The sequence below is a fragment of the Triticum aestivum genome, chromosome 1D, assembly GCF_018294505.1.
Source record: "Triticum aestivum cultivar Chinese Spring chromosome 1D, IWGSC CS RefSeq v2.1, whole genome shotgun sequence".
NCBI lineage: Eukaryota > Viridiplantae > Streptophyta > Magnoliopsida > Poales > Poaceae > Triticum > Triticum aestivum.
The window spans coordinates 328,466,681-328,483,577 of NC_057796.1; the positions used below are offsets into that span (position 1 = coordinate 328,466,681).

Genomic DNA, 16,897 nt, shown 5'->3' on the forward strand with positions numbered 1-16,897 from the left:
AATTGGAACCGGGAGGCGAACTCCGGATTTTGCTGGACCGGAAGGAGATGAATTCGATTTTGTTCGAACAAGAAAAGAATAAAAGAAAGAAGCTGAATTCGGTTCCTCTATGGCGTCGACCGCGCGGTGGGAGCGTGCCGCATGCCCGCATCATGTGCCAGGCCCCGGGGCTTCCAGAACGCTTTTGGTACCTCCGCCATTCCGCGACGGTACGCCGCCGTCGACCTAGACCGGGCAGACCGACGACGTCCTTGGCTGTGATAGCTACCTTGGAGGGCTCCCTGGCCGTTCGTGCCTGCCTATCCAGATGCCTGGTGGACGCCGTGTCGTCGCAGAAAGCATCCTAGTACAACTGCTGTCTTGCTCGGGTGGCGACGTTGCGGTTGCGCGGCTCGAAAATATCTCGGGGGCCATGACATGTGAAGATGCGCCAGGTGCTGCGTGTTGCTTGGGCGGGGCTGTACGACGCGTGGACACTTGGCTGAGCCTGAGCAGAGCTGGTTGGAAGAAACCAAACGAATTCTTTTCTTTGGAGACCTGGCTTGGTTGGTAGCCGGAACCCGGAAGGCACCCGCTTGGTGCGGCCCTGTGCGTTGATGTTCCATTTCTCTTCCTCTCATTCTCATGATCACGCGGATGCCCGGTGAGCGGGTGGCGCGTTGCCATGCGTACGCGTGGCAGCAGAGCATCGTAAAAACAAGAACAATGGCGTGCTTTCGGGAGAGTTCGCAACCATCTCCGCCACCTCCCCCTTCTCCTCCGTCCGTCTAAAAGGCGCAGGCCGGCACCAGTCTCCTGGGCACATCTATCCCACCAGTCCAAAGAGAGGCGTACTACGAGGGAGGGAGAGGCGCTCGGCTCGCCTGCGTGTGTCTCCACTTCTCGCGAGCCCGGCGTCACCCGCCGCCGGGCACGCACCACGCTCAACACCAAAGAAAATAGTGTAGGTCGTGTAGGCGAGGGCTAACCTGCAAATTAAACACTAGGCGATCAAGATGGTGGTGGAGGGACACGAAACCGACAAGAGCATCGAGATATGGAAGGTGAAGAAGCTGATCAAGGGGCTGGACGCGGCGAGGGGCAACGGAACGAGCATGATCTCGCTCATCATGCCGCCGCGCGACCAGGTGTCCCGGGTGGCCAAGATGCTGGGCGACGAGTACGGGACCGCCTCCAACATCAAGAGCCGGGTGAACCGCCAGTCCGTGCTGGCCGCCATAACCTCCGCCCAGCAGAGGCTCAAGCTCTACAGCCGGGTGCCCCCCAACGGGCTCGTGCTCTACACCGGCACCGTCGTCACCGACGACGGCAAGGAGAAGAAGGTCACCTTCGACTTCGAGCCCTTCCGTCCCATCAACGCGTCGCTCTACCTCTGCGACAACAAGTTCCACACCGAGGCACTGAGCGAGCTCCTCGAGTCCGACGACAGGTTCGGCTTCATCGTCATGGACGGCAACGGGACGCTCTACGGCACGCTGAGCGGCAGCAGCAGGGAGGTGGTGTACAAGTTCAGCGTGGACCTGCCCAAGAAGCACGGGCGGGGAGGGCAGTCCGCGCTCCGCTTCGCCCGCCTGCGCATGGAGAAGCGGCACAACTACCTGCGCAAGGCGGCCGAGCTCGCCACGCACTTCTTCATCAACCCTGCCACCAACCAGCCCAACGTCGTCGGGCTCATCCTGGCCGGCTCCGCCGATTTCAAGACCGAGCTGGGCAAGTCCGAGATGTTCGACCAGCGGCTGCAGGCCAAGATAATCAAGTCGGTCGACGTGTCGTACGGCGGGGAGAGCGGCTTCAACCAGGCCATTGAGATGTCTGTGGAGGTCCTGTCCGAGGTCAAGTTCGTCCAGGAGAAGAAGCTCCTTGGGAAGTACTTCGAGGAGATCAGCCAGGACACCGGGAAGTACGTCCTCGGCGTGCAGGACACCATGGCGGCCCTCGAGATGGGCGCGGTCCACACGCTGATCGTGTGGGAGAACCTCGACGTCAGGCGGTACGAGCTGAAGAACTCCGCCACGGGAGAGACGGTGGTGAAGTACCTCAACGGCGGCCAGGAGGCGGACCAGAGCAACTTCGTCGACGAGGCGACGTGCGGGGAGCTGGATGTTGTTGACAGGGTGCTGCTGCTGGAGTGGTTCGCCGAGAACTACCAGCAGTACGGCTGCAAGCTGGAGTTCGTCACCAACAGGTCCCAGGAAGGGTCGCAGTTCTGCCGGGGCTTCGGCGGCATCGGCGGGATCCTCCGCTACCCGGCGGACGTCGCCGCCTATGACGACGACGACGACGACATGCTGGATGACGACGTCTATGAAGACCTCGAATAGCAATCAACTGAAGCTTCAGTGCACACGGTCCGGGAGGAGCCTGTGCTGGCCACGACCGCGCCGGGACGAGACCCTGAAACATCCAAACGATCGGTGCAGGGGAAACAAGGTATGGTCCTCAGGTCCTGAAACTGACCATGGTTGATTCAGTTTCTGTTTGTTCTGCTTGATGTTGGATTCTTTCTTCTCTGTTCTTTCTGACTGACCTTAATCACATTCACAACGTGTGCTTTGAGCAGGAGGTGGAGAGAAGAGGATCTAAGCAATTGCGCAATCCAGATGTTGAGCCAGGCATGATGATAGCGTCGATGCTTTGGGGTTGAAAGGTTTCTTCCTCTCTGGATCCGTCCCTGGAAATTTGGTGATGCTACCAAGCAGCCGTTGCTGCCTTCTCTTGGTGCATCAGAGAATCCTTATTAGTCCTATTAGTTGCGAGTCTGAGTCACAGACTCACAGCGGTCGTCCTTCTATAATCTATATAATGTACTCAAGTGTCTTCGTGAGTTGCCTTATGAGCTTATATGCTACTACGGCAGCTGCTATGTTTGATCTACTTCCTGAAATAATGCTGCGTATGTGCTATGTTTGAGTTTATTTGTGAGATTTATTATTACTATGGTAAGACTCGAGTCCTATGTGGTACTTAGCATCTCTAGCCCTTCGCATCTCTAGCAGATTAGCAGATGCCCTAAACTTAATCCCTGAATCCTTCTTCCTATCCAAAATGTCAAAATTTTATTGAACTTTTGCTTAGCTAGCAGATCCTCTATAGTTTAATCTCCAAAATATCCGCCAAAATGTCAATTGTTTTGAGTAGTTTAATCTGAAAAAATCCCACTTCAAGTCTCACTCAATCCATAGGTAGATATGATGGACTCATGAAAAAAACCGCTCTCCTCTGACAAGACATGGCTTAGACGCAAGCTCAAGAGCACCTACCTCAGGCTTGCCTCCCTTGAGCATTCCATCCCGCACGAGAGATCAGGTCTCTCCTGGCTCCGCTGTGACTCCTCAATCTCCTACCTCAATGTTCACGCCTCGCACCGGAAATACCTCAATGTTCACGCCTCGCACCGGAAACAACTCAATCTTATGACTTCTCTTCGCTGGGACGATCAGCTTGTCACCGAGCACGACGCTATGGCCGAGGCCGTGTTTAACTACTTCTCTGACATCCTAGGCTCAGTCGGCGAGCACGCCTTCTCTATCAACCAGTCCTTACTGCGCGACGATTCCTTCGACCTCTCCGAGCTTGAGGCCCCTTTCATGGAGGAAGAAATTTGACGGGCCGTTAAAAGTGTGCCGACAGGCAAGGCATCCCGCCCAGATGGTTTATGGCCGAGTTTCTCCGCACATGTTGGGACATCATCAAGCACGACATATGTGTCTGTGAGGCGTTTGACAAGTTCTACACCACCAACGAGAGAGGCTTCTAGAAACTTAACGAAGAACTCCCTACTCTGCTTCCCAACCGCCCGGACGCCGAGGCCCTTTCCAACTACCAACCCATTAGCCTCATCCACCTCACTGCAAAGCTCTTTGCAAAGGTGTTGTCCCTATGTCTAGCGCCTAGACTTGGCGCCATGGTTTCGACCAACCAGAGAGCATTCATTGCCGACCGGTGCATCCACGACAACTTTCTGCTTGTCCAACAAATGGTGCTTCTCCTGCACAACCTCAAGCTACCACGCATGCTTCTCAAGCTTGATATTGTGCGGGCCTTTGACAGCGTCTCATGGCCCTTACTTCTCAAGACCCTTCAACACCTTGGCTTTGGCCAACGATGGCACGATTGGATCTCGATCCTGCTCTCCACCGCCTCCACGCGTGTCTTGATCAACGGGGGCATGCGCCCTCCCATTGGCCATGCTTGCGGCCTTCAACAAGGAGATCCAATATCCATGGCATCTCTAGCCCTTCGCATCTCTAGCAGATTAGCAGATGCCCTAAACTTAATCCCTCAAACCTTCTTCTTATCTAGAATGTCAATTTTTATTGAACTTCTGCTTAGCTAGTAGATCCTCTATAGTTTAATCTCCAAAAAATCCGCCAAAATATCAATTGTGTTGAGGATTGAACTTTGCTCAGCTAGCAGATTATCTATAGTTTAATCTAAAAAAATCCACTTACTTGAAGGATCTCACTCAATCCATAAATAGATATGACAGACTCATGAAAAAAAACCCGCTCTCCTCTGATGAGAAGTGGCTTAGGCGCAAGCTCAAGAACACCTACCTCGGGCTTGCCTCCCTTGAGTGTTCCATTCCATGCCAGAGATCGCGTCTCTCCTAGCTTCCGTGTGAGTCCTCAGTCTCCTACCTCAATGTTCACGTCTCGCACGGGAAACAACGCAATCTCATGACTTCTCTTCGCAGGGACGCTATGGCCGAGGCGGTGTTTAACTACTTCTCTGACGTCCTAGGCTCAGTCGACGAGTGCGCCTTCTCTATCAACAAGTCCTTACTGCGCGGCGATTCCTTCGACCTCTCCGAGCTTGAGGCACCTTTCACGGAGGAAGAAATTTGGCGGGCCGTTAGAAGTCTGCCCACGAGCAAGGCACCTGGCCCAGATGGGTTCATGGCCGAGTTCCTCCGTGCATGTTCGGACATCATCAAGCATAGCATATGTGAGGCGTTTGAGAAGTTCTACACCGTCAACGGGAGAGGCTTCCAGAAACTTAACGAAGCCTCCTCACTATGCTTCCCAAGCGCCCAGATGTCGAGGCCCTTTCCAACTACCACCCCATTAGCCTCGTTCACCTCATTGCAAAGCTCTTCGTAGGGACACTACGTCTAGCGCCCAGACTTGGCGCCATGGTTTCGACCAATCAAAGAGCATTCATTGTCGGTCGGTGCATCCACGACAACTTTCTGCTTGTCCAGCAAACGGTGCGTCTCCTGCACAACCTCAAGGTGACACACATGCTTCTCAAGATTGATATTGCGCGGGCCTTCGACAACGTCTTATGGCCCTTCCTTCACGAGACCCTTCAACACCTTGGCTTTGGCCAACGATGGCATGATTGGATCTCGATCCTCCTCTCCACCGCCTCCACGCGTGTCTTGATCAACGGCCACCCGGGCCCTCCCATTAGCCATTCTTGCGACCTTCGACAGGGAGATCCGGTATCCCCGATGCTATTCACCATCGTCATCGACATCTTGAACTCCATGCTCATCTGTGCAGTGGAGCTTGGTCTCATCTACCGGCTGACCGCGCGGCATGCGGCCTCGAGCATCTCCTCTACGCTGATGACCTCATCATTTTCTGCCGCTCAGAACATCAGGACATCTTGGCCGTCCGCGAGTTGATACGCATCTTTGGGGTGGCCTCGGGGATTCACACTAACTATAATAAGTGCCCGGCCACCCCCATTCAGTGTACTGCCGACGACATTGCGAACATTGCGTCCGAGATACAATGCCCAGTGAAGCAATTCCCGATTCAATATATACTTCGGACTCCCTCTGTCCATGCGCAAGCCATCTACCACAAGTCTCATGCCGATCATCCACAAGCTTGAGCGAAAATTGTCCATGTGGTGCGCCTCCTTCTGAAAGGATCGAGAAGAGGGGTTTAGAGGGGGTGATTAAGCCCTTAACAAGCAAAAGTGTCAGTTTTTAATTTCTTCAAGTTAACGTTGGTTTAGCACATGTTAAAGCGCACACAATACATTTCAAGCAAGCATGACAAGAGTATAGGCAGCAAAAAAGGTAAAGCATGCAAATTGCGAGAAAGTAGAGGGATGGGGTTGGAGTGTGCAAATGCAATGGAGACGCGGAGAATTTTTGGTGTGGTTCCGATAGGTGGTGCTACCGTACGTCCACGTTGATGGAGACTTAACCACGAAGGGTAACGGTTGCGAGTCCACGAAGGGTCCACGAAGAAGCAACCTTGTCTATCCCACCATGGCCATCGCCCACGAAGGACTTGCCTCACTCGGGGTAGATCTTCATGAAGTAGGCGATCTCCTTGCCCTTACAAACTTCTTGGTTCGACTCTGTTGGTGCAATATTTGCCCTCTTGTGTTTTGGAGATTGTTGACAGAAACATGCATGGACTAATTTGTTTGCTAGCCCACACAGAGAGAAATAGTCCATGCAGAATCGAAGAGAATGTTGTCTCCGGTGTCAAGTTCGAGGAACTTCACCGAAGAATATCTGCGTTGCAGAGAAGAATGAGCTACATCTATTGAAGACATGTAGGTGAAAATATTGATGTGAATGAGTTAGCCCCTAAAAAAATTATTGCTGACGTGAAGCAATTGATTCGGAGATTCTGTCTGAAGGAAAATGACTGCAGCGAATGGAAGTCAAAGACAAAGTGAAGACGTAGTATTCATTTTGTTGTTCTTCTTTCATTTATTTGAGTCATAGGACCTCCGTACTATTAAGAGCCGTACTATTAAGAGGGGTATAGGTTCTCGAAGCTTAGATCCGCCGTGATGCTTAGCCCAAAACCTATGAAAGATGCGAGAGAAATCTCTTTATGCTTCGAATGATTACTTGGCAGCAGTAGACGTTGTTCTTCGTGCTGCAGGAGATATCTTTCAAACTAAGGAGTTAGCTTTACTTGCTCCGCAAGTAATGTTACCATTGTGCTCAATTTCCGACCGTTCGACTCGTGTCGGTCAGCCATTGGCTGCTCCACATGTCCATTTCGGTCATTTCCCTTCAAGGAAGGCTGCGGCTATAAATAGCCACCCCGCTCCAACGTTGTTCGTTGGCTGCTTCACTTGAGATTTCTGAGAAGATTGATTGAGCATCCCCTCTCCAAGTGATTTGAGTTTAAGATCCACCGAGAGAAAAATCAAGATCCCAAAACTTAGACGTTGGTTTAGCATCACAGTAGTTCTGAGTTAGAGTTCTTGTACATATTTCTCTTGAGAGCTGCGCACTCTCTAGACGGATAGGTTTTAGCTCGAGTGTTGAAGAGTTGTTGTCTTCACCGAGCTAGATTCAGCAACCAAGAGTGATTGTGGTTCGCGAAGGTCGACTGAAGGTTTGGAGATCGCCGACAAGTATCCACCAGGAGTGAAATCAACTAGAGTCTGATCAGCTCTTAGTTGAAGGAGAATAGGGTGAAGAGACTTCCGTGTTAAGTCACAACCCCTCCAACCAGACGTAGTCCTTTGGCAGAAGGGCAAACTGGTCTACCAAATCTCTTTGTCGCCATCGAGCACCACTGGTTCAATCTATTTCACCGTATTATCTTCAACAGTTTACATTCGTGCTCTGTGTCGATAATTTATCTAATCTATTGTTGTATGCGACATATCTTTCATCTTGATCATCTGTTATCATTAGTCACTTGCTCTGTTACCTTCTTCTCTTTCAGTGTAGTCATCTCATTCACTTACTCTGCTGCTCATACTTGTTTTATCTCGTGTGTATCTCTGTGTTGTTTTCATTCACCCTGTTGTAGGTCTTTCTCGTGGTTATCCATCATTCTTCCTTACTTTGTTTATCCCTCATGTTGTTGCATCTGTTTGCATATTGCATTACCATCGTCGTTGTCAAACTAGTGGTATCTTATACTCATACTATCACTGCTTCTTTCATTGATAGATATGTTCCTAGATAAAGTGCTTGTTTAAGTTTGTATCTGCCGAACCTTATTTCCGCTGCTGTGTTTGGGATACATTCATAACATTCGAAAGAATTTTTGAATCTCCCATTTACCCCCCTCTGGTCGATATACTCTCGGTCCTAACAATTGGTATCAGAGAAGGTACTCCCTGTCTCTGTTTATTAAAGGTCTAATAGCCTTGGAGTTTTGAGTATGTCGTATGCAGGTAGATCCTCGCACTCTGAAAGGTTTCCTATGTTCGATGGAAATGACTATCTCTACTGGAAAGAGAGAATGAGAATCAGACTTCAAGCCATCAATCTAGAACTATGGCAGATTGTGGAAAATGGATACACTATTCAGCACCCTGATGCTCCAACTTCTGATGACAAAGCTATGATGCGGCTGAATGCACAAGCAAATATATTATCTGTGCAAGTATCTCAAAGGACATATTCATTCGGTTCCGAACGCTCTGGAATGCCATAAAAATGCTCATGAAGAATTCATACTCAGTTAGAACAAGTTGCTAAGTCACAAAATGATTTTCTTAATGAAATAACAGTAGTAGTTTTGTAGTGATTGTAACGGCAGCAGAAACGAAAGTAACTTAGCAAAGATCAATATGTGAAAAGCATAGGCATTGCATCAGTGATGGATAATTGTGTTGGATGATATTCATCATATAAAAGTCACAACCTATAGTGATACACAATAGCTCCAATTCATCAATGTAATGTAGCACTACTAGGAAAATGCTTATAGGTAGGACATCAGTAGTAGCGCTGGAAAAGAACATGCGCTGTTGCTAATTAGCAGTAGCATTGGTTCCAGGCAGCGCTACAAGTAATGCCATAACAGTAGCTCTGGGACCAGAAAAAGCGCTACTGCTAAGTGGTGCCCATCGAGCCCACCGACGCTAGCTGCAGTAGCAGTGCGGCCCAAAATACAGCGCTACTGCTAAGAACTTAGCAGTAGCACTTGGTAAGGCAACATCGCTACTACTATTGGGCCCCACTTAGTAGTAGCGCTGCTCTGGACAAGCGCTACTGCTAACCACAGTAGCAGTAGCGCTGTCAAGAATACATCGCTACTACTAGGCGTGGCTGCCACCTTTTCACCCACCCCTCCCCCTCCCCCTTCCTCCCCCTTTGCCCTCTCGTGCTTATAATAAGAACTTGCATTACATATTTTGTCTTACCCTCTCGTGGCAGCGAGGGCCATAAGGAAATCTAAGGGATATTAAGGCCTCCTTTTAATAGAGAACCGGAGTGAAGCATTAACACATGATGAATACATGAACTCCTCATACTACGGTAATCACCGGAAAGAATCCCATTATCACCTTGGGGTATGCGGATCATAACACGTAATAGGTGCATACAACTTGCAAGCTAGGATCAAGAACTCAAATATATTCGTGAAAACATAAAGGGTTCAGATCTGAAATCATGGCACTAAGGCCCTAGTGACAAGCATTAAGCATAGCAAAGTCATAGCAACATTAATCTCAGAACATAGTGGATACTAGGGATCAAGCCCTAACAAATTGACACGATTACATGACAAATCTCATCCAACTCCATCACCGTCCAGCAAGCCTACTGAAAGTGCAACCAATCCCTGGGTGGTTTTGGTAATTCATAACAACATATAGCTCATTGAACTAATATCCTTTTAAGTTGATTATTTCAGAAAGTTCAATGATTGGCATGGCATGGACTAGAGATGTGGACCGCTCAAAATGCTAAGGACAAATATTGGCAAAAGCTCAAGACTCTTCATTTCTATCTTAGTGATCCAAGATCACATTGAGTCCATAGGAAAAGCCAATACTATTAAAAGGGGATGAGGTGTTGCTTAATGGTATACTTACTCAAAATGCTTAGTGATATGCTCCAAAGCCCTCAACCACTTTCTCAAATCCAAATATGTTCTAAACCTAAAGTCAAACTCGGCCCCACCGATTTGATTCACCCGGCGCCACCGAGTTCACTTGACATAGCCATAGCCACAAACCCTAATCAGTTCGGTCTCACCGATAGGGATCTCGGTCTCACTGAGATGGGATTGCAAACTCTCTGTTTCCCTTCGTAACATTTTGGTCTCACCGAAATGAGTGATCGGTCCCACCGAGTTGGCATGGATAGACAAGGTTGCTTTTTCGTTGACCCTTCGTGGGTGGAGCCCTCCGTGGACTCACGCAACCGTTACCCTTCGTGGGTTGAAGTCTCCATCAACGTGGATGTACGATAGCACCACCTATCAGAACCACGCCAAAAATCTCCGTGTCTACATTGTGTTTGCCTTTCCAAACCCCTTCCTTTACCTTCATATGCAATGTTTTACATTCCGCTGCTATACTCTTGGGATTGCATGTGTAGGTTGATTGCTTGACTTGTGCTAAGTTGTTAAAATCTGCCAAGACTTAAAATTGGGAAAAGGCTAGATTTTTATTTGGTCAGGTAGTCTAATCACCCCCCTCTAGACCTACTTTCGATCCTACACCTACGAAGGAATTACTCCTTCCCGGTGGTGAGCATCATGAAATTGGTGATGAAGAATGGTTGGCGATGATGATGGCGACGAATCCCCCTCTCTAGAGCCCCGAACGGACTCCAGATCAGCCCTCCCGATGAAGAACAGGAGGTGGCGGCGGCTCCGTATCGAAAAATACAATGAAACTTCTCCTATTTTTTGTCGGGGAAAAGGAAATTATAGGCTTGAGATTATGGTCAGCGAGGCCACGTGGGCCCCACAAGGTAACAGGGCGCCCAGGGGGTGGCCACGCCCTATTGCCTTGTGGGCAACTAGTGGCCTCCTCCGGTGGATCTTCGCTCCAGTATTTTTTATATATTCCATAAAAACCCCAAAAAGTTTCGTCCAATTCCAAGAACTTTTATTTCTGCACAAAAAAACCAACACCATGGTAGTTCTGTTGAAAACAGCGCCAGTCCGGGTTAGTTTCATTCAAATCATGCAAATTTGAGTCCAAAACAAGAGCAAAAGTGTTTGGAAAAGTAGATATAACGGAGACATATCACACAACCACCCCCAGGCCGCGCCACCCAAGCTTGCGAGGCCCAAGGAGGTCCACTCCTGATGTCCTTATCTTATATGAAGCCATCTACCCTAGAATAATTGAGAGAGGAATTTCAGGACCAGCCACCGACCTTTCGAGGCAGAACTAGGGAAGGAGCACTTTTGCTCTCTGACAAAGCAATTCTGCTAGGGAAACTACCCTCCGAGAGGGGGAAATCGAATCATCATCACCAATGTTCCTCTCATCGTGGGAGGCTTCATCTTCATCAACATCTTCATTAGCACCATCTCATCTATAAACCCTAGTTCATTTCTTGCGCTCAATCTCTGTATCAAACCTTAGATTGGTACCTGGGGGTGCTAGTAGTGTTGATTGCGTCTTGTAGTTGACGCTAGTTGGTTTACTTAGTGGAAATGATTATGTTTAGATTGTTGATTGCGTATTTATACCTACCGAAGATGTTCAATATTATGAGTTGTGAGTAGTTCTATTTGTTCTTGAAGACATGGGAGAAGTCTTGTTATTAGTAATCATGGGAAGTTGATCACCGTTAAATGTTTTGATATTATGTTGTGTTGTTCTTCCTCTTGTGGTGTTATGTGAATGTCGACTACATAACACTTCACCATCTTTGGGACTAAGGGAAGGCATCGTGGAGTTAGTTTATAGATGATGGGTTGTGGGAGTGACTGAAACCTAAATCCTAGTGTATGAATTGTTCTGTGAATGGTGTTTTAGATCCACATGTTTAATGCTATGGTTAGATTTATCATAGTTACTTCTCTTGTATTTGCGAATGTTTGCATGGAGGGTATAATCATAAGTAGGTGTTTGTTCAAATAATAATAGTACGTTAGCTTTGATCCACCCACACAATACTTATCAAGGCAATGAATGTAAGTCAATGAATCATGGTGAAAGTAACTTGACGATATTCCCGTGTGTTCTCAAGAGCATTTTAATCACTATAGGAAGTATCACCGACTTTTCCATAGCATAATTAAGGATTGGACCACTTGCTGCACCTTGTTCCTTTTGTTATTTGTTACTTGTACCAATTATCTTGCTATCAAAATTATCTTACATCACTTGCAGAGAATACATTGCTGAAAACCGCCTATCAATCCCTTATGCTCCTCGTTGGATTTGACTGTCTTATCCATTAAAAGGACTACGATTGATTAGTTATACTTGTGGGTCATCAGTCTCCAATGTTGACAACAATAGATCGTTTCCAACATCGACATCAACAACATCGCTCCTATACCAGCTAACAAATAGTATGTTCATCGTGATCTGTTCATGTCTCTATTTATAGTTGTTGTTACATATGTGATGCTTCTGTGCATGTTTTCCTTTTTCATATACTATGCTAGATTGTTGCATGCTAGTTCTATTTTAGTCATGAATTATTTACTAGAATTAATCATGAATTTACCTAACATTCTAACATTAAAGGTTTTTAGGCAAGGGCTAGACATGCCCTAACCCTACAACTAAATTACTTTACCTCCTCTCTTTCCCTTCTGCCATAAGTTTAGCACCTCAAAATTGTGAGAAGAACCCCCATCCCAACTCAATTTTGAGCAGTAAAAAAACCTCCTCTAATCCTCTCTCTCCTCTCGCGAGTCCTCTTTCTCGGCTGGCAGCAACCACTGGCTTACCCCGTTGCGCACCTCCATGATAGATCTCCGTCGTATCTATAATTTTTTATTGTTTCATGCCAATATTATACAACTTTCACATATTTTTGGCAACATTTTATATGACTTATTGGACTATCATATTGATCTAGTGCCCAGTGCCAGTTCATGTTTTCTGCATGTTTTTGTTTCACAAAATATCCATTTCAAACGAAGTCCAAACGCGATAAAAATTTATGGAGAATTATTTTGGAACATATGTGATTTTTGGGAGGTGGAATCAACGCAAACGGGGGCCCACATCCACCACAAGACACCTAGGCGCGCCAGGCAGCCCAGGCGCGTGGTCGTGGGTTGTGCCCTCCTCGTAAGTCGGTTGGAGCTCTACTTCGGGCACAAGGAAGCATATATCCAGAAAAAAATCGTGTTAAAATCTCAACGCAATCGGAGTTACGGATCTCCGGGAATATAAGAAACGGTTTTCGTCCAAAAAAGGGCAACACAAAATAGAAGAGAACAGAGAGGGAGATCCAATCTCGGAGGGGCTCCTGCCCCGCCGCCGCCATGGCAACCATGGACCAGAGGGGGAACTCTCCTCCCATCTAGGGGGGAGGCCAAGGAAGAAGAAGAAGGAGGGGGGCTCTCTCCCCCTCTCTCCCGGTGGCGCCGGAGCGCCACCGGGGCAATCATCGTGACGATGATCTACTCCAACAACTTCGCCGCTGTCAACACCAACTCTCTCCCCCTCTATGCAGCGGTGTAACACCTCTTCTCCCCGCTGTAATCTCTACTTAAACATGGTGCTCAACACTATATATTATTTCCCAATGATATGTGGTTATCCTATGATGTTTGAGTTGATCCATTTTGTCCTATGGGTTGATAGATGATCATGATTGGTTTGAGTTGTATATTTTATTTTGGTGTTGTCCTATGGTGCCCTCCATGTCGTGCAAACGGAGGGATCCCCACTGTAGGGTGTTGCAATACGTTCATGGTTCTCCTATGGTGGGTGGCGTGAGTGACAGAAGCACAGACCCTAGTTTGGGGGTCATTGCGTATGGGATAAAGAGGACTTGATACTTAATGCTATGGTTGGGTTTCACGACCTTAACAATCTTTAGTAGTTGCGGATGCTTGCTAGAGTTCCAATCATAAGTGCATATGATCCAAGTAGAGAAAGTATGTTAGTTCATGCCTCTCCCTCATATAAAATTGCAACAATGATCACCGGTTTAGTTATCGATCACCTAGGGACAAATGACTTTCTTGTTGACAAAATCTATCCACTTTTATTGTCTTGCATTTTACTCGTAGTTTTATTCTCGCAAAGTACTCATACTTTTATTCTCGTAAAATAGTTTCATACTTGTTTTGGGTAAAGCAAACATCAAGTGTGCGTAGAGTTGTATCTGTGGTCGGTAGAACTTAAGGGAATGTTTGTTCTACCTTTAGCTCCTCGTTGGGTTCGACACTCTTATTTATCGAAAAAGGCTACAAACGATCCTCTATACTTATGGGTTATCAAGACCTTTTTCTAGCGCCGTTGCCGGGGAGCAATAGCGTGGGGTGAATATTCTCGTGTGTGCTTGTTTGCTTTATCACTAAGTAGATTTTTTTTGCTCTTGTTTTCTATCTTTAGTTATGGGTAGGAAACGCAAAATACCAAAAAATAGTTGTACCTGCTAAACTAAGGTTGAAGAACCACCCAAAATCTATCATACTGCTGACGCTTTCTACTTGTATCATCTTCGATCAATTTTGCTCGTGCTGAAAACCCAACTAGCTTAGTTGAGGGAAAATCATTAAAAGAGCATGCTTATTTTGTGTGACACCGCTTATCTCGAAAAGGGAAACTTTTATGGCATCATATTAATAGTTTGTATTGCCATGCTTTGAATTTATGCGAAATACATGATTTTAGTTATTGTTCTGAAGACCCTAAAAAACACCTTCCCTTCCAATGTGAGTTTAAGGATAATGGAATTTTATCTTCTTATGCCAAGGGTGTTTATAATTACTATGATATTGAACAAATTGAAGAATTTGTTGCTTTTAAGGGTGGTTATGAAATTGCTTCTTTGATTGAAAAGTATGATGCTACTCTTTACAAATCTGAAAATTTGGCCATACTTAAATATTGCTATGAAAATTATTCTTCTAATTCTTATATTAAACCATATATTGAGGACTTCTCCGCTGTCCAAGAAGAGACTAATATTTTGCAGGAGTCTATGGAAGAAGAAATTGATGAAACTATGACCTCATTGGATGAAAAAGATGATGAGGAGAGCGAAGAACAAATGGAGGAAGAACGGATTAACTACCCGTGCCCACCTTCTAATGAGAGTAACTCTCCAACTCATACATTATTTAATTTCCCTTCGTGCTTACCGAAGGATGATTGCCATGATAATTGCTATAATCCCATTGATTCGTTTGATACATCTCTTTTTGATGAACTTGATGCTTGCTATGCTTGTGGCCATGATGCCAATTTGAATTATGCTTATGGAGAGGAACTTGCTATAGTTCCTTATGTTGAGAATGAAATTGTTGCTATTTCACCCACACATGATAGTCCTATTATCTTTTTGAATTCTCCAAACTACACTATATTGGAGAAGTTTGCACTTATTAAGGATTACATTGATGGGTTGCCTTTTACCATTGCACAGGATGATTTTGATGAATATAATATGCATGTGCTTACTGCTCCTACTGAAGGAAATGTGCCCTAGAGGCAATAATAAAGTTGTTATTTATATTTCCTTATATCATGATAAATATTTATTATTCATGCTAGAATTGTATTAACCAGAAACTTAGTACATGTGTGAATACATAGACAAACAGAGTGTCCCTAGTATGCCTCTACTTGACTAGCTTGTTTATCAAAGATGGTTATGTTTCCTAGCCATAGACATGTGTTGTCATTTGATGAACGGTATCACATCATTAGAGAATGATGTGATGGACAAGACCCATCCGTTAGCTTAGCACTATGATCGTTTAGTTTATTGCTATTGCTTTCTTCATGACTTATACATGTTCCTCTGACTATGAGATTATGCAACTCCCGAATACCGGAGGAACACTTAGTGTGCTATCAAACGTCACAACGTAACTGGGTCATTATAAAGATGCTCTACAGGTGTCTCCGATGGTGTTTGTTGAGTTGGCATAGATCGAGATTAGGATTTGTCACTCCGATTGTCGGAGAGGTATCTCTGGGCCCTCTGGGTAATGCTCATCACTATAAGCCTTGCAAGCAATGTGACTAATGATTTAGTTGCGGGATGATGCATTACAAAACGAGTAAAGAGACTTACCGGTAACGAGATTGAACTAGGTATGGTGATACCGACGATCGAATCTCGGGCAAGTAACATACCGATGACAAAGGGAACAACGTATGTTGTTATGCGGTTTGACCGATAAAGATCTTAGTAGAATATGTAGGAGCCAATATGAGCATACGGGTTTTGCTATTGGTTATTGACCAGAGAGGTGTCTCGGTCATGTCTACATAGTTTTCGAACCCGTAGGGTCCGCACGCTTAACATTCGATGACGATTTGTATTATGAGTTTATGTGATTTGATGACCGAAGGTTGTTCTGAGTCCCGGATGATATCATGGACATGATGAGGAGTCTCGAAATGGTCGAGAGGTAAATATCGATATATTGGAAGGCTATATTCGGACATCGGAAAGGTTCTGAGTGATTCGGGTATTTTTCGGAGTACTGGAGAGTTACGGGAATTCGCCGGGGGAAGTAGTGGGCCTTAATGGGCCATACGGGAAAGGAGAGAAGGGCCTCAAGGGGTGGCCGTGCGCTCCCCATGGGCTGGTCCGAATTGGACTAGGAGGGGCCGGCTCCCCCCTCCTTCCTTCTCCCCTCTTCCTCCTTCCCTTCCTTCTCCTAGTTGGACTAGGAAAGGGGGAAACCTACTCCTACTAGGAGTAGGAATCCCCTCCTTGGGCGCGCCCCTTGTGGCCGGCCCTCCTCCTCCTCCCCTCCTTATATACGGGGGAGGGGGGCACCCCATAGACACACAAGTTGATCTGTAGCCATGTGCGGTGTCCCCCTCCACAGTTTTACACCTCGGTCATATCGTCGTAGTGCTTAGGCGAAGCCCTGCGCCGGTAACTTCATCATCACCGTCACCACGCCGTCGTGCTGACGAAACTCTCCCTCGGCCTCAACTAGATCAAGAGTTCGAGGGACGTCACCGAGCTGAACATGTGCAGATCACGGAGGTGCGTGCGTTCGGTACTTGGATCGGTTGGATCGCGAAGACGTTCGACTACATCAACCGC

At 46.8% G+C, this 16,897-nt stretch overlaps 1 protein-coding gene across 1 annotated transcript; it reads left to right on the plus strand.

Annotated features, from left to right (window-relative positions):
- Positions 1–663: 663 nt before the first annotated feature.
- Positions 664–2,934, plus strand: LOC123181822 (eukaryotic peptide chain release factor subunit 1-2). The gene is made up of 2 exons (XM_044594210.1): positions 664–2,430; positions 2,561–2,934. The coding sequence occupies exon 1, from the start codon at positions 996–998 to the stop codon at positions 2,319–2,321; it is 1,326 nt and encodes a 441-aa protein (XP_044450145.1). The 5' UTR covers positions 664–995; the 3' UTR covers positions 2,322–2,430; positions 2,561–2,934.
- The last annotated feature ends 13,963 nt before the right edge of the window (positions 2,935–16,897 follow it).